The sequence below is a fragment of the Nilaparvata lugens genome, chromosome 11, assembly GCF_014356525.2.
Source record: "Nilaparvata lugens isolate BPH chromosome 11, ASM1435652v1, whole genome shotgun sequence".
Classification (NCBI taxonomy): domain Eukaryota; kingdom Metazoa; phylum Arthropoda; class Insecta; order Hemiptera; family Delphacidae; genus Nilaparvata; species Nilaparvata lugens.
In genome coordinates this window covers 26556148-26575362 of record NC_052514.1, presented here as the reverse complement: position 1 = coordinate 26575362, position 19215 = coordinate 26556148, and the positions used below count along the sequence as shown (strand labels likewise).

Genomic DNA, 19215 nt, shown 5'->3' with positions numbered 1-19215 from the left:
CTTCGTTTGTACGAGAATTTAGGCTTTGTAAGAGATAAACGATTGTTCAGGTATTACCTGAATGGGGTTGATGCACTACGACTGAAACTGTGGTTGAGGTGAAAAAATCACTACTTAATCAACTCCTGCAGGTTGGAACTAGAGAAAAATTCATGAGAAGTCTGTACTGTACCTTGCTATGTTGACCAGAACAGTGTGTTTGTTCCAAATACACCGGTTTCTCACAGAATTCTTCAATTATTCTACGGTCTTTCATAAAGACAGTACTCTCGTCTTCACAATAACTACACCCGACACTGTGTGTGTTTGTCGTTTATTGCATATTAATTAGGATTACTGAAGGAAAATAACCATAACATATAATTAATTATTGAATATATGACTGGATTATATATGATCATTGTAAATTACGTCATACGTTTTCGTCCATAGATCGCGCGAGCAAATGCAATCTGCTGTAAATTATCATTGTTGATTAGAGACCCATGCTTTAATGAGTGTTATTAATAACAAGTTTTGTATTGAATCACATGTATGATAAATATTGTACTGTAACTGAATGACTTGTAGCTAGTACATCGCATTTTCAATTTACACGAACTGATAACGTATTGATGATTCAAATTAGGGGTTCTCAAACTGCGGGGTTCGTGTGGTGGAGGAGAGTTTTTCATAAAGTGAACTAGAGTAAATTGATAAAAATTTGCTAATTAAGGTTCCCTGGTGGAGAAAAGTCATAATATAATTATTTCAAGAATAAAAATGAAACAACTAGAAATAACAATGCTCCATTGTTTATATAATAAATAAAAATAATTTATTATAAATATAGATCAATTAATTGAAAATAATCCATCAATTTTTAGTGGTTCCAGATGAAGAGAAGTTGCGTTTTAGTTTTGAAAATTAATGAATGAATCATTAATAAAGTTTTAGTTGATTAAAAAGCATCCTAACTCAACTATGTATAACCAATGTTATATAAAAAGAGAGCCAGAAATTAAAAAAACAGAAAAGGTGAAAAAATGAGTTTTTTCTCTTGTGAAACAATTTTTTTCCTCAAATTATATTATTTTTAAGTGACTCACTTGAACTAATTATTAAAAGATCATATGGCTGAATTAATATACCAGGCTTGAAGTCAAATTTCTCAATTGTCTTTACGTTTTTAGTTTTACTTTTTAATTTTACAATAGCATGCCGTAGTGGTATTACTAGTCGAACTTGAGCATTAGATAATTATTATGAGTTACATACTAGATTTAAGCGAATTTTAATCGGGTACCATCCTACAAAGACTTGGTTATTTTATGAAGATGAAATACTGGTGTAATGTAAGGATGCTCTAGACTTAATTTGCCAGTTTGAGAACCCCTATCATAACAATAATTTAGAAGTATGCTCTGATTCAATAATGTAAACTAAGAGATTTGAAAGTTTAATTCTTTCGTTAAATTGTCACATTATTTGTGGCAGGTTAACATTGAAATTATTAAAAACTATAATATTATTATTGCTTTTTGAGTTTGCTTTGTAAAACGTAACCGTTATTAATTTATTGATTGTTGTTTTGATTTATATAGATTTTTAAAGAGTAATTCTAAAGATATTATCTAAGTTAGTAGTTATCATCGCATAATTTTTTAGTTTTCGATTTTTACCCTGACGTCTTATTGATTAAAACTGGGGTTTGAAGGTCTTTTTCAATTACATGTATAGTAGTTTTTCACGACTGTTGAATTCAGATAATGTTGACCATTATTTACAATGGTAAAGCTTTTACCATTATTTACAAGAACATGAAGAGTACTGTGATTTTTATAATAGTGTGAATTATTGGAATAATATAGCAAGTTGAACAATTCCAAAATTGAATAATGGTAAGAGTGTATTATTTGTCTGTTGAAATAGTTTCTTTGAATAAAGAATTTAGATGTAACTTTGCAATTTGCATTCATTCATGTCAATCCATTCCGTCTATCTCATTCTCTCGAATAATGTTATTCTGATTCATTTTATTTCCAATCAGTATTATGTAAACTGTTTGTGGTCCTATTCAGGATTACAAATATTGGAATAGGGCAAAAAACTGTATCTGGTCAAAAAGCAGACATGGTAAGTTTGAAGCCACAGATGAAGATTTTAATTCAAATTTAATTAAATTTGTAATAAATATTGTAACTAGGTTATTACATACATAGGTTATCGATCAAATTTTGAAAGAACATTATATATAGTGCCTGCGTTATTGTAAAAGAATAATGTGCCATAGCGTTTCAGAATTTCTTCAAATAATTATTGTGTAATAATGATGATTGTTGGTTAACCTTCATGTAGATGGATGCTCGTACTTGCTAGACCTCCATCACCATCAGTTTGATAAAAATTGTTTCAAATTATCAGTATAAAGGCAAATGCTCAGAGAAGAAATCCCTTCCCAGGTGCTCAAAGGCTCCAACGCTCACAGACTTGGCGTGACAGGCGTTCGCCTATTAAGGGTGTCATCACATTCACACTGAATGCGTATGTGCAAGTGCACGTAAGATAATGCATGAGCCGAAAAACAAATTTCAAAAATTCCATTGAAACGCGTTGTGACCAATCATCAAGTGCAAGCGTTCAGTGTTGAGTGTTCCTATTGCTCTTTCCAGATTTTTTTTTCTTATCTACATACTTGATCATGCATAACCATTGTGGGGGGGGGTGTAGTACTGAAGTTGTATTTTGGAAGTCCAGTCACTGAAAATTCATTTAGCCCAATACTTCCTGTTGTCATTGTATAATTATATTTTTCATTACATTAGTCTACTTTCAATACGGTACCTAAGAGTATTAAGTTATGAATGGACTCCTTACCATTTTTTCTCTTTCATCTCTCACCCAGTTTTCCACTCTTTCACAACAAACTGTTTTCGCCCTTCATCTTTTATATTGACAGCTATAAGTATTGAGGCATATATCTTTTCTCTTCTCTGTAGCATGCCCTACCATGAAGGCTAGGCAATTTTTTTGCTTGTTTTTTTTATTGTGACTGTTTTTACGTGAGTTTGAAGTATTCACCTTCAGCAAACAACAATATTGTTGATAACAAACATTTCTTTGGTCATTTTACATAGTGCATCTTGGATCTTGAATTTTTGGGCCCCTTTTTTAGTATCTTGAAAAGCGGTTATTACCTGAAAACCCCCCTTTGCTACGCAACTGAAGTTAATCTGTAGTGATTTTTTTACAGTTTGCTAAAACACACTTTACCTACATTACAAAAACCAGTAGAAGAAAATTAATCTTCATCACATATTAATAATATTATTTATTAACAAAATTTTAATATTAATTTGTATAGTCGGTTATTATTTGGTTGTACTTTCACCCATTCTATAATTCAATTATTAAAAAACACAATGAAAATTATTAAATAAAAAAAATAATAAATGTAAAAGAAATCACAAAATGGCTCTTGAAGAGTTGAAACTTTTTATAAAGTTCTGTTGCAATAAAATAAAGGGTACTTTTGAGGGCTGACCCCCTGAACTCCCTGACACAGTCTATCCGGTTCTCCCAGTCAAAGACGAAGAATTCAAGTAGACTATAAAGTAACTTGATAGTTAATTTTATTGTATTTAATAATCAGTAGCCTTAAAAGAAAAGTGAACATGGAATGTAATATATTTCAGTATATTAAGCCAAATATTACAGACTAACTGAAAATTATCAAACTTAAGTTGAATAAATTTTAAGTCAAAATCTAACTCACGTCTTGGACCTGTCCATAAACGTTTGGAGAAGCAAAAATTTTTACCTGTACCTGCTGCTCCTTCCCCAATATTTTTTCAAAATTGTTAATACTATTTATTCATTTTATTCCTATTTATAAAAAATTATGACTGAATTCATTGAATGAGGTTAAATTTCAAATTATTTTCCCTTTTGTAGTTCCAATTTCTTCCGCTTGGTCATGAACATTATTGTAGGTAGCGTTAGTATATCAATATCACAAATCCAGTTGTTACCTCTCTATAGACTTCGTGCCTTCTGTCGTTGATTTAATAAACATAACCTCAAACTCAAGTCTCAAACCTGCTCAAATACTGTGTGATTTTCTTTTTTCTCATTCTCGTCATTTCTTGTAACAATAAATATTAATTCTTAAATTCTTCCTTGACAAATTTTCAATGTAAGTAAAGTATAATTGTATCATCATAATTGTGTTAATGGTATATATATTTTTTTAAGATTAAGATTTATCAACATAAAGTTAAAACGTTTTTTTAACCTCAAAGTCAACGTGTGTTTGCTAGCATATCATCATCCTTATTATTTGTTATTGTTTTGATTTGAATTTTTAATTTACTTAAGATTCTTGTTATAATACCTGAGTATTATCACTAAGGGTTAGCCAGCATGATATGGGGTAGTTGAAGATTTCATTATTTACCTTAATTCTACAACTCGCCTCAGTTTTTTATGTATTTAACTCAAATGAACCTTAGCTAAAATATTTTACGTGATATCTATTTTGAAGCCGGTTACAAGGTATTTTCTTGCCAATGTAAATGTAGTTATCATTATTGTAAACCTTTTCTTGCATTTGATGTCTGACAACAGAGCAATAATTCTATTTTTCTTTGTTGCGACGGGTGGGCTTCACTGGCTTCTAAACGTCCTAATTCAGTTGTAAATAAGAATATAAACGTTTATTTTAACACTATGTTATTTTTTTTGCCTATTGAAAACCAGATAAACTGTTCTATTACTTCAGGACAATAATAGTGATTAATTGGACGACAATGATGATTTCTCTATGATCCAGATTATATAAGACAGAAGTGGAATCAGAAGAGCCTGACAACAGCAGCAAGCTTTTAGAAGTCGTAAATGAAATTATTTTATTTTTGCTGAGGTTTATAGCCATGTAAGCCTTGAGCCGTTCTCACAGTGGATACGTTGACGTGTACCGTACGTCACTTTAGCAGTCAAAATAGAAACCATTCCAAATTGGAAAAATAATGTAAAAAAAAAACATTTAATACAAATATGAAGATAAAATTAAATGGGGTTACGTAAAACACGTATTATTATTATTATGTAAAGAGTTGCGTTATATTTAATGGGTGAGTACGATACGATTTGTAGTTTTGAATAATTGCTATTTTGATTACTAAAATGACAAGCAACAGAGTATCGTACGTAAACGCATCCGTTCTCCATTATGAGTTCAGCTTTAGACTGATACATGAGTTGTAATGAGAAGGATGCTGATTTAATGGAAAAATACTTTCACTTCCAAGAGATGTTTGAACCATATGGTAATTAATTTAGTATCATAAAATATACGATTAGCCTATAGAAAAACTACGGTTTTATGTGATTCTGAACCAATGGGGAGTGATTTTGAAGCTCATGGCTGTTAGTTGGTGAAACGAGCCTTAAGCAGGAAACAATTGAAGCAAATGAATCAATTATTAAACAAAAGTAATGTGTTTTATTTTGTCATAGATTTGCCTGTTGGAACTGCTCGCTGGTCTGATAAGGATAGGCCTAATAAATAATTGAATGAAATTTCACCTTGCACAATCTGAATTTTTTGCTCTTGCCTCAAAATTTACGCTGAAGTTGAGGTTTTATTGTAGTTATCTTGATTTCACTCTGGTTTTTGAATCTAAAATTTTTGGATGATTCTACAATAACCTATTTCAAATTTCTTTCAGACAATGGATAAAGCATTCAACGACCCAAGGTTTGGGCATATCATGTCCGATCCGAAATTCAAGAAACCACCCGCTTTCCAGAGAAAGGTGAAGATCGACAATAGATTTCAGCGTATGTTCAACGATAAAAACTTCCAAGTCAAGTACACTGTTGACAAGAGGGGGAAGCCTGTCAATCAGTCTTCCGTTGAGAACTATGGCAAATTTTATGCTCTCTCTGATGAGGAAGATAGTGACAGTGATGACGAAAGTTTAAATGAAGACAGAGATTTTGCATCTGATAGCTCATTGGGAGAGCGGAGTAAAGTGAATGCAAAGAAAACGTCAAAAGCGAAGTCTGATTTGGGAAAGAATAGGACAGTTTTGGTGAAAAGTAAAAAGAATTTGGAAAAAGTTAAAGGTTTTGAGGTGGATAATGTGAAACACCAAAAGAATAAATTGAAACCAAAGAAGGGTTCTAAAGTTGGAAATGAAATCCAAGAGGAGACCAATGATGATGATGATGATGATGATGATGATGATGATGATGATGAAGAAGAAGAAGAAGAAGAGGACGATACGGGGGAGGAAGAGGATGACGAAAGTGACGAAGAAACTGATGAAAGCGAAGATGATATCCCAAAAGAAGTGAAAGAGGAAGCATTGAAAAAAGTTAGTCAAAAGAGAAAACTCCCTCAAGAAATTAAGGATAAACTTCATGATTTATCAGTTGATTATGCGAGAGGAATGGGTGTCTTATCAGATAGCAGTTCTTCGGATGATTCCAGTGAAGGTGAGCTATTTATCTTTATGTTCCATTTTTAATTTACTTGATGTTTAAAACAATACTCGCCCTGAAAGGTTTCCACCTCTGTTACAAAATATATTCATAGAAACAAAGATAGATTGATTTTTTTAATGAGAATATCTCGGGAGGAATGAAAAAGCATGTGCTCAAAAAAGTATTAATCACTAATTTAGATTAAAACAGCCCAGATGTAATGTGATGTTCATGATTTTATAAATAACGGGAAATGAATATTAAAAGAATAAAATGATAAATTATTGAAAAAGACAAAACCAAGAGAAGATTTTACTTTGACAAGGAATCTAATCAAACAAGGGATTTAACTTGAACAAGGAATTAGTTAATTTTCATTTATAATTTAAAAATGATCACAGTTTTTAGAAAATGAAATTGATATTGTTTATGATTTTCTCAAAACAGAAAATCTCAGTATATGATCTTACACGAAACATTCTAGTGCCTACATATTTTGAACCCCTATTCAGTGTTTTGATGTGATGTTATTTGTATATGAGAACTGCACTTACTATCCGTACTTTGACACGATGTTTCAGAACTTTCTGCAGAGGAAGAAGACGATTTAGAACACGATTGGGGCGAGCTAGACAAAGATGCCGATAGAACGGATTCGGCCACCAAGAGACTGGCCATTTGCAACATGGACTGGGACAGAATTCGAGCTGTCGACCTCATGGTGTTGTGCTCTTCGTTCTTGCCTTCCGGTGGAGTCATCGAGTCAGTCTCCGTGAGTCATCAAATCCTTATACCACTAGATTTTGACAATTCCTATACTCTGTTAAAAGTTCCAAGTAGCTTTCTATATTCATTGAGTGTATTCAATAAGATATTCAATATTCATTATAGAGTTTCATTGGATATTAGAATTAATCATTATTATTACTACAGAGTCTGTAGGAAGCTTAAAAACAAATAAGAAATTAACTCTATGCAGCGCAAAGCACCACTTGATTTAAACAATCACTTGCAAAACGACGCGACTTCTACCAGAACCTAACATCGATTTTCCAATGGTTCTATTCATTTGAGTTCTATCGTTTTAAACCTTGAGAATAGCGAACAGCGATATTGTAGAATATTGTTCCATAATGAAATAGAAATACAACATGTTGTCTATTCTATGGTCTTGTATCCTAAACAAGGATATACCTAGGTCTTGTATCGATAATCCATCTCAGTAGTGTAGAATAGACAACATATTTTGTTTTTATTTGATAACGAGCAGGTGTTACCAGTGCTCCGCAAGGGTTTGTCAAAAGCACAAGTAGATTGAATTTAGTTTTATAGTTCTATGCTTATATTAAATCTGTGATGATAAAATTTACAATAGAAAATGTATTCGTTTGGGCTTTTATCTCACGTAAACTTTGTATCAAAAATATATGTTTCTTTTATTAAAATTAAAATTAATTCATTAATAGAAATAAAAATATGTCTATAACCATCCTCGGTAAATTAAGAATCTATAAATGCAAAATTTCAAGTTAATCAGTTCAGTAGTTCAGACGTGTTGATGCGTCATTAGTGTCTTTCCTATCCCGTAAATGTATAAGCCAATTATTTTCTTTATAATATTATAGATTATGGATGAGAATAACATTTATAAAAGTCTAGTTCTAGGATTTAGCTGTGACCCCTGGCCTCCCACTACATGAGACTAACCTCTAGTATTTTTGTGGTGGGAGTAAGGAACTCGGTAGTTGTTTTACAGCATAACTGTACTATATACTGTTCGAGAGCAGTTCCATTGCCCATTGGGTTGATGTTCGTCTGTATGCAGAGAGAAAGAATTATGTGTGAGAGTGGAAATATGTCCCTACTACAGATTATTAACTTTCACCGTTTGAGGGGCTGCGGGTCAGAACTAAATGCTAGACCTTTGAGATACTTATTTAATAAAAACATAATAGCTTATTGTTTGAATTGGAAATCAGATGCTCAACCCAGTGCTAAAAAACTAATTAAGATCGCGTCACCAGCATGATTGCTTAATTTCTCATTCTTGAACTTATTAAAATATCAAATGATAATAAATGAAACCAGCCCTGATAGGAACCAATTGTTATGCAAACCGCTTAAAATTAAAACATTCATTTTGATGCTTTGAAATTGTTGAGGATGCACTGGCGTTCATTAGTTTTGCGAAAGTTTTTCAACTTATAATGATTAAGAAACTATAAAGTATTTATTATTTTATTTTCATTATTGAAATATCCCTGCATGCCTGCAAATCGAATAAAAGTGACTGTGAACATCATACTGGAGCCTGGACCAAATTACATGAGGCTAGTACCAACATAGGGGCGTACTTTTGAAGAACTGGCCATCTTCCCATAAATTGTCAAGTATAAAATAATTGGTTTTGTTTAAATACATTTCTTTCATAAATTATGTGTTCAATTATGATTTTATTACTGAAATTTGTTTTCAGATCTTCGTATCAGAATTTGGTCGAAAAAGAATGGAAGAAGAAGAGGTTAGAGGCCCGATCGAGATAGTTGAACAGAAAAAAGTGGAAACTGAAATCGATCTTGAGGACAGAGAAGAGGTAAAGTTTATTCATTCTGTGCATTCCTGAACGCTCACCAATAATGTAAACTGATTAAATTTATTTAACACAAGTCGACCGGAGGGCAAAGACCTAATGATGAACTAGACTTGAATTTAAAAAAAAACACTAAGGAGTGAAAATGCACTTACATTGGTAGTGACGATCGTTTCGACCTGTTGTTGGTCATCCAATAAACTGAGTCTATTGAGTAATAAACTGATTACTGAGTAATAAACTCAGTTAAAACTGAGTGTTTTTCAAAATTCAAGTTTAATTTTAATGGTGAAAAAGTATGGATATGCAACAGGATAAACTAGACTTTGTCCAGATTAGTTCTTTATATATTTTGTGTATTGTAGAATTCTATTTTTATTTCCTCAGATCAGTATTCTCCTCAACAATAATTATTCCTCTCACCAATTCTTTGTTTTATTAATCCTCGTTTCATCGTGTAGTAATCATTCTTTATTACTTTTAAGAAAACACTCCCACATAAGAGAATATGTCAAATTTTTCATGTTTGTAGAGCTTTAAATGACATGTTTAGTAATTTAAAAATCTTATTTTGGCCAAAATTTTACTTTGGAAACTGTGCGCAGCACATTTTTTTATCAAATCTCTTTCCAAGTTATAATAGAAGATTTAATATATGTCATAGGCAGGTAAGCGAGTACCATTATAAGCGAGTTAGCGAAACCGGTTTCTCTCTTTTCCTGGTTGAACGGCCATTCATTTGTTATGCCATAACATCCAGGCCCAAGCTAGTTTCCCAGACTAGATCATAGCTCCCAGCCATCGGGGTATGTAAATAATAGAATAATCCCACCAATTTAACCTTCCTGGCGTGACATAAAGGAGTAAAACAGCAAAATATCTGAATTTGCATGTTTTGTATATGGTGCCTTGTTAAGCAGCTTCTTTAAGGTTTGTTTGGGTTAATTCAATAAACGTTTTCCTATTCTATTCTAAAAAGGCGATTGAGAGATTGAGACACGTCTTTACTCTTGTACTGCTCCTAGCAAAGTGTCATCCGAATCGTACTGTGGTCTCCTGTTTGGGGTTTCACCTCACTAATAACTTCTTTACCTGGTCTCCTATTGGTAGATTAAAAAGGTGGTAAAACAAATTTGGTCAATCATCACGTTGCTTTTAAGGTCGTGGGCAAGCGTGAGAGCTGCATAGATAATCTTCATTTCGTTAAAACCCAATATTTTGCTGTTTTACTCCTAATCACACTTTATGTCACGTCAGAAAGGTTAAATTGGCGAGATTATTATATTATCTACATTTCCCGACGGCTGGGAGCCATGATATATCTATTTTTTATTATCTGTCTGGGAAACTAGCTTGAGCTTGGAAGCAAAAACGATAGGACCAAGTGTTGGAAAAAATACTTTCCAATCCCTGAATCAATATAAAGGTAGTTCGTGAATTTTGAATTTGAAATATGAAACTGTTGGTGTAGTTCAGCTATTATCTTATGTTTTTATAAGTTTTAATAATGAATAAATTGTTGGCAGGATGACGAGGAAGGTGACAAGTACCAGATGGAGCAGCTGAGAAAGTACCAGCTGCTGAGATTGAAGTACTTCTATGCAATAGTTGTGTGTGACTCGCTGGACACGGCTGCCACGTTGTATGAAGAGTGCGACGGACTCGAATACGAGAGCAGTGCAACCCGCCTCGACCTCAGATTTGTGCCTGATGACGTCTCGTTCGATGAGGTAGTGCAAATCAATGAATTTCATCTTTTATGCCCGGTTTCACCAGGGTTTTGTCAATATTTTCGAGAGATTTACGAGTGCACTGGAACATAATGATTTCTTTGTCGATAAATACTATCGATAATTCCAGTGCACTCTTTGTAAAGCGTACCCGGCTTGGCCATGTTCAAATGTCTTGACCGAGCTTGTGTACTATACATTGCGATATCATATCATCATATAGCTGTCATTGTATCAAGTTGTCATAATTACGAAGTTATAATGCTAATTTCCGGTAGCACAAATAATGCCTATCAAGTTTTTATCATGGTTAGATGTCACGAGAACCAATCAGAGAAAGCTTTCTCGAAAAGGAGGCTTCTCTGATTGTTCAGGTAATATTTAATAACGATGAAAATCTAAAAGTCCTTAATGCAACCAGGCCTATAGTGAGGTCCACGTTATAATGGCAGTGGATAAAGATAGAAGAATAGCGATGCCGATTCTCTGCATTAATTAATTATATTTCTACACTGTCAAAAACATAATTGGCATCGTTCTGGACCTAGTAAAGGACAGTACCACCGGCTTTGTCAAATGACAGACAAGGTAAGCATAAAGTTCATAAATTACTGTCATTATAACGTGGACCTCACTATAAGTTTATGATAATCTGGTTGTGAATTGTATTATGATTTTTTTTCAATCGAGTTAGCTCTAGATAATAGTCTACTTGATTGACGAGGAAGATGTAGAATTGTTCCATGATAAAATAAAAACACAACAATTTTCTAGAAAATACAAAATAATGTGGATTTATCACTTCTTGTATGTTCTACGTACTTTTAAAGCTAGCTACACGCTCAGCAAATGTCTGACAAACATGTATATCTGATTATGCTTCGATAAATGATTCCGCTGTCACAGAGACAATTGGCAAACTTGTTTTCAAAGTGAAAGTTTTTGTTCTCCGAATTACTTGAAATTATATTTGTACAACATTTTCCAAGTACAGAATATTATTATTATTATTTTGTTGTTGATCCATCTTCTTCTCATTGACGACTTTAAGAAACTGTGAAGTGTAAATCAACACTCACGTTTGTGGGCTACAGTTTTCTGTTCTGGTATGTCACATTGTCGAGCCTTGACAGAATTTTTCTTTCAACATTTTTATTTAATGCTTGCACTTGATCTCGTGGATCTTTCCTTCTTTGTTAGTATGTGGCATCTAGCAAATCATTTTAAAACGTATGAATAGCAAAAAAATAATCTAACAATTCATTTTTTTTAATATCTCATTAGTTATTTGTGCCACTAGTGCGCAAAGTGACAGTTTGCTGCACCGAAAGAAACGTTTACACCCGAGCCGTAGGCGAGGGCGGAATGGCTTCTTGAGTGTGCAGAGGAACTTTGCTCACATATTTCACATTAAACTTTTCCTACAGTTACTATTGAATATGAGAAGTGGTTGACTATGGGTAAAATGATGGCTGAAATCCATCAAATGTTTGTGTGCCTGATGCTGTTATTAATAACAACCTTAATTCATTTAAAAATTAATAATCCAATTGAAGTTGAAAATTCTCAGTCAAAGTTCTCGTTTTTTTCATTCAAGAATCAGAAAAAATACAGATATAATTTAAAATTAGCATTCAAAATACACGCCAACAGCTGATTGGGATGGCTGCAAGATGGCTGAACCGACAAGCGCGCGACCTAGCGGGAAGAATTGTACCTAAGTTTGTTTCATCCAGCTAAAAAGTACTAAAACAGGATTCAGAAATTTAGACTTTTGCTCAAATTACCGAGAAAAATGCTCAAAGTAAACTGAAAAATAACATGGACTGTTTTAAAAAAAATATTTTCTATTTTTCAGAAACCTAGAGATGTTTGCACCAAGTTGCCTGATATCAGTAAATATCAGCCAAGGGTGTTCTTGAATACAGCCTTACAGCAAGGCAAGGTGAGTAGATTCATATTTTTTATTCCATTTAGAACAAGTTTTCCTGATTTATGTTTTTCTCGTTTGTCTTTTATTCTGTTTTTTCTCCAGCTTGTGTTTTCAAATAGTACAGGTAATAAATACGAAAATATAACAATATTTTCTGCAATTTACTATTTTCTTTTACAATTAAGAGTACATATCTTTCACAAGTATTACTACACATTCAAATTCAACAGATGGTGTCCACTAGTTCATTGGATACAAGTTTCAAATGCTAAAAGTTATGTTTAATCTATGATTAGAAGTTTGTGTTTCTTCCATGGTTTTAAATTTTCTCAATATTATATCGTTTGAATTGGTAATTGAGTGAAATATTTCTAATTCATTTATATTTTAAGCCATTCAACTTTGAAATTATTTTATAATTTTCATGTTTATTTTGGACCAAATTAGTATAAGAATTGTATGTGAAAAACTAACCATATCTTGGACTGTGTGACCATCTAAATTTGAAAGAAAAATAACACTAGAATTGCCTTATTATTTTATCTACCAATGTTATTACATCAATGTCATTTGTATAATACAGAGTGGTGCAGAGGAAACGCATGCTTTTCGAACCGCTAGTACTCGGCGACGGGAGGGGGCATTGCCCTGGAACGAATGTTGGCAGACGGCCCATACTATGCCATTTTAGTTGCTATGGGCGTTGGAACGTACAACATCGTTTGTTCGCTGTCGAGCAGTTTTTTTTTTAGAAACAATGAATATCTGTAGTCACAGTAAAACGCTTTTTCCTTCAATGTTTTAGAGTTGGGCGTCGATGTGCAATGTCCGATCGAAATAAGGTATTCCGATGGGTTGCAGCGTTTAGAAGTACTTGCTCTGTGATGTAAAAGAAAGCACATGGTCTTCCCCGTTCAGTTCGTACTCCGGAAAATGTAAACAGAGTCAGATTAGCAGTTGTTACTAGTCCTTTACGACAGGTTTTAGGACTAGACTTGGATAATAAAATAAAGAAATGCCTTATACTCGCACGGGATAGGAAATTCACGAATGACATATCATCACGTCTGAACTATTAAACTGATTAACTTTAAATTTTGCATATAGATTCTTAATTTACCGAGGATGGTTATTGGCCTATTTCAAATTCTTCAAGATTTCAGTAGTTCAAATTCTCAGTTTGTCAAGTTTTTAATTAGACCCTTGTGTGGTACGGGTTACATGCTAGTCGTAAATAAATAAAATACTTCCTCAAAATCAGTTATTCTCTTTGAATTAATCTATGTTCTTGCTGGATTATTAAGTTATAATATTCTTTTGTATTGATGTCTGTCCTTGCCTTCTTGCTAGAATATATACGGGTGTCAGTAAATATAATATTGTATTTGTAATAAATCCAGTTCAACGTTTTGTCGGAGTTTCAGGAAAGTACTCAATACAACATTTCTTTCTACTATTCTTCTTGGCTTGTAGTACTCGAAGAGTTTTATTTGATGAAACATTTCATTTTTAAGGTTGAGTGCACCTGGGATGAAACTGATCCGGAAAGAGTTAAATTGGCGCAGAAGCTGCATCAAATGAAAGGTGATGACACGATTGACGACAAGGAACTGAAAATGTTTCTGGCGTCTTCTGAGGAAGAGGATGATGAAAATGAAGAGGATCAACCTGCCAAAGAGAACGTCACCAATGGTTTGTTCAACACAATTTAAAGTGAACATAAATTATGTATATGTTATATTATTTGAAAGATTTTAAACTTGAAATGTTTTATTTATTTATTCATTCATTTTCATTACATACAAAGGCTCACGGAAATCTATAAAGAGCCTTATTTACACAAGTAACTGAAACAACAATTTAACTTATATACACTATGAAACATATTTTAAAGAAACAATTCATATGTTAATGAAGATCTTGATATGACTGGAAATTAAAGTTAAATGTAGTCTTCAATAGTTCTGTTAATACTTTTAGATGGGGTGATTATTTGAAATCATTGCTCCTCAAGATTGTTTTATTATGAATCGAGGTTTCCACTAGTTTTTTTTCTAATAGTGATGGATAAAATAACATGATAATGTCACTAAAAATACATACTGTACATGAAGTTGTGCTCTCTCGTTACCGTAGTAACTGATATTTTTAGTAAAGACTATCATTTCTAGTCTAGCTTGTTTAAACTGTAGATTGTGCATGTATCTTGATTTATTAAGCTGTAATATTATCATTATTCAATTTTTAATACTATAATCTTGTCAATTTATATTGATTTACCTACATTCTGATTTGGACTAGTATAAGCTTGAATACGGGGTTTGCAGTTTTGAGCATAAGCCTAAGTACAGTAATAATCTGAATAATTCCTAAGATTCAATTATTATAGTAAAATATGGTTTTATTGCTCTTGCAGTATAAAAACTCCAAAATTTGCAAAGGAGAATCAATAAATTTGAATTCCATTAAATCCTTGATATTTTTCAAGGTGAATGTTAAATTGAAGCGCATTTAATTTTGGGAATGCTTCTTATAATTCGCTACCTTATTAAATACGTATTAGATATCAATCTTATTCCATTAGATTGGTGCTATCAAAGTGGAATATGAATCTTTTTATTCAACAACTTGTTCATCAGGAAAAGGTTGTAATAATTTATTTGATATCATATATTTGATACAATTTCTGAAACGTTGATCTTCCTATTCAAATGAGTAGTTTAATGTTGAACATTATTATAGTTGGTTTCGCGGAGCTTACAGAACATCTATTTCAGTCGAAAGTTTGGTCCAGACGTTCAAACTTATCTTCCAACTTATGTGATCAGACAAATAATCGTCCAATCAAAAAGGTATCGATAGGAAAATTTCTGACGTGGTGGTTAGACGATGAGTTTGAACGTGTGGACAGCTGTTCATGCTTGTCGTTTATTTGAAAGTGATGAAGTTTGATGCTAACTTAGAGGGTCTGGACCGACCTTGAGCCTATTATAAGCCTGTGGTACTTTTCTGTAAGTTGTGTAATTCTGAATGATTATCAATGTGACTCGTCTTGTCTGAAAAAAGAAGACTGAATTCTCAAAATGCAGATGCCTTGAGCTTACAATTGTGAATGAATCACCTTCATTCAATGTGGATGTTAATTTCTTTAATATTGGTTTGCAGATGATGACAAAAGCAGAGACGGTTCAGACAGCGAAGAAAGCAATGACAGTGACAACGAAGATGGGGTGAAGAAGAACGCAATCGATAAATACAGAAATTTGTTGGCGAAGATACAAGAAGAAGATGAGAAGAAGAAGAATCGCGATGTGGAAATGGAAATCACGTGGGGTGTGGGACTCAAAGAAAAGGCGCAGAAAATGGTTGATAAAAAGTTGAAAGAGAACGTTCCGATGACACCGTTCGAGAAGATGATTGAGAAGAAGAGGGAGAAGAAGAAATTGAAGAAGAAGGAGAGGACGAAGAAGAATGGGGAAGACGTGAGTATTATTATTTATGATCCAAAGGAGTGCCAGATATTTGAATATACTTGAGTAGGCCTATTTTGTATTAATGTGAAGTTACACATCATTGATACTATATTTTTATAGCTGTGATAAAGGCTTGAGGCTAAAAATTAACCCTCTACTGGTGATATTTTTCAGAGTTTTTTTTTATTTGTATACAATCAATGAGCGTCTTAAGTTTAAATTTTTGGGCAGAACATTTCAAATTCGGTAAGAGATAAATCCATGAAATTAAAAGGATTAATTCTTCATGGTATTGTTGATTGAATGAAATAAAAATTTTATAAAAATATCAATTTTTGAGGAAGTTATTCAATTTACCAAAAATAACTATTAGTTGAGCTATTTTTGGTCATTTTTTGTAAATTGAATACCTTTTTCTAAAATTGATATTTAAAAAAATGGTTTTATCCAATCAACAATACCATAATGAATTCATCATCTAAATTTCATGGATTTATCTCTTACAGAATTTGAAATTTTCTGTACCAAAAATCTAAACTTTATGCGCTCATAACTCAAAAAGTAATGATCGGAAAGAAAATGTTTACCTGAGAAAACTTTTTCATTTTGATAGCTTAATAGTATAAAAATCGAAAAACTTTTAAAAATATCACCCAAACAGTTTATTTTCAGTCTTTGCTCAGCCTTAATTGTATGATTTTTCTTTCAATTGTAAACATTCTAGCAATGCTTTTCACAGTCTACACCTTTTCCAATTGTATTTGAGAAAGTATCAAGTTAATTTGAAAAACTATCAATTGTATTTGAGAATAGTCACTTGTAATTAAGAGAATGTCAGATGTAAATGAGAATAGTCAATTGTATTTGGGAAGTCATCACATGTAATTGAGAATAATGAATTGGATTTGAGAAATCGTCAAATGTAAATGAGAAGATATCAATTGAAAATGAGAAAATTTTCCAATTGACATGTCGTGGCTCTTCTGTAGCCTACAGTACAGGTTTGATTTGAGCAGGAAGGATATTGTACTATTATGTACACAGTATTCCAATTACTACCGTAGGCTTTGCATGGGGGCAAATTAATATTTTCAATGGTGAAATTATTTCCCCTGTACTGTTTACGAATGATTATAATAAGTATCATTTCTATGAATGTATTGGCAACACGACTTTTGTCTCCAAACATTATGTGGAATATTGCACTTAATGAAGATCAAATTCTCTATGTTCAAGGCGCAATTATAGAAATTTATCATCAATCAATTGAATCTCTTGATCAAGCAATTCAGCAATTCTTCAATAGATTTTGGGACTTGAGAATAATTTTTATTCGAAAACTAAACGTTTTATTGGAATATTAAATATATTATCATATAATTTTTCATGAGTACAGTTATGAAAAATATAAGTACTGGAAGCACTGGTTTTTTAAAATCATTTCCCTATTAAAACTGACAACTTCTCGATTTCAAATCGTATGTTCTCAAATTGAAATGATACTTTCTCAAATAAAATTCACTATTCTCAACTAAAAGTGATGACTTCTCAAATACAATTGACTATTCTCATTTACATCTGATGTTTTCTCAAATACAAATGACTATTCTCAATTGCAATAGATACTTTCTCAAATACAGTTGGAAAAGGTGTAGATCCAGAATATAATACTAGACTTTAGAAAATGGAATTTAGATTCAGACACTATAATCCAGAATTTGGATCTGGACTCTGTAATCTAGAATATTTTGATCTACACCTTTTCTAATTTTATTTGAGAAAGTATCAAGTTAATTTGAGAAAGTATCAACTGTATTTGAGAATAGTCACTTGTAATTAAGAGAATGTCAGATGTAGATGAGAATAGTCTATTGTATTTGGGAAGTCATCACATGTCATTGAGAATAGTGAATTGTATTTGAGAAATCGTCAAATGTAAATGAGAAGATATCAATTGAAAATGAGAAAATTTTCCAATTGACATGTTGTAACTCTTCTGTAGCCTACAATGAAGGTTTGATTTGAGCAGAAAAGGACTACGTACACAGTATTCCAATCACTATCATAGGCTTTGCATGGGGGGAAATTAATATTTTAAATGATGGAAGTATTTCCCCTATACTGTTTATGAATGATTAATGAGAATTATTTCTATGTATTTATTGGCAACGCGACTTTTGTCTCCAAACATTTTGTGAAACATTGTAATCGATGAAGATCAAATTCTCTATGTTCAGGCCTAATTGAACTTTATCATCAATCAATTGAATCTCTTGATCAAACAATTCGGCAATTCTCCAATAGATTTTGGGGCTTGAAAATGATGTTTTATTCAAAAACTTAGCGTTTTATTAGAATATTAAATTTATTATCATAAATTATTTTATATGAGTACAGTCATGATAAATATAAGAACTGGAAGTACTGGTTTTTTAAAATAATTTCCCAATTACAACTGACAACTTCTCGATTTCAAATCGTATGTTCTCAAATTGAAATGATACTTTCTCAAATAAAATTCACTATTCTCAATTACAAGTGATGACTTCTCATATACAATTGACTATTCTCATTTACAACTGACGTTTTCTCAAATACATATGACTATTCTCAATTACAATATAATTGATACTTTCTCAAATACAGTTGGAAAAGGTGTAGACCATACTCTAGAAAATATAATTTAGTTTCAGACTATAATCTAAAATCAAGTCTAATCTACATGAGCATTAAAATAACTTCTTATTGCTCTTCAAGCGCGTTTTCGCCCTATAGAGCTTTTTAGCTATAGCTATAAAAGCCTTGTATAGAAGCTTAATATTACTGTATACTTGCTATTCACTGTGGAATAAGCGAGACGTCTGGTGTTTTCATTTGATTTGAGGGAAACTTAGATTCAGTTAGTTACTTATAGTTAGTTGGTCTGTTACCAAAATAATAATAATAATATGGCATTTACTGTTGATCATTTTTATTCCTGTTCAATATTTATTTTGCAATGAAGATTCCAGTCATCAGTCT

At 32.2% G+C, this 19215-nt stretch overlaps 1 protein-coding gene across 2 annotated transcripts in view; it reads left to right on the top strand.

Moving 5' to 3' along the window:
• The first annotated feature begins 4040 nt into the window (after nucleotides 1–4040).
• Nucleotides 4041–19215, top strand: part of LOC111048527 (ESF1 homolog) — a 26801-nt gene continuing 11626 nt past the window's right edge. The window contains exons 1-8 of one of the 2 annotated variants that reach the window (XM_039438015.1): nucleotides 4041–4174; nucleotides 5709–6480; nucleotides 7050–7240; nucleotides 8945–9061; nucleotides 10585–10788; nucleotides 12647–12733; nucleotides 14236–14413; nucleotides 15887–16203. In XM_039438015.1, coding sequence (XP_039293949.1) covers nucleotides 5712–6480; nucleotides 7050–7240; nucleotides 8945–9061; nucleotides 10585–10788; nucleotides 12647–12733; nucleotides 14236–14413; nucleotides 15887–16203 — 1863 coding nt within the window. In that variant the 5' untranslated portion in view covers nucleotides 4041–4174; nucleotides 5709–5711. Of the gene's footprint in view, nucleotides 4215–5708; nucleotides 6481–7049; nucleotides 7241–8944; nucleotides 9062–10584; nucleotides 10789–12646; nucleotides 12734–14235; nucleotides 14414–15886; nucleotides 16204–19215 lie in introns of both variants that reach the window. The other variant, XM_039438014.1, reaches the window with a different exon arrangement.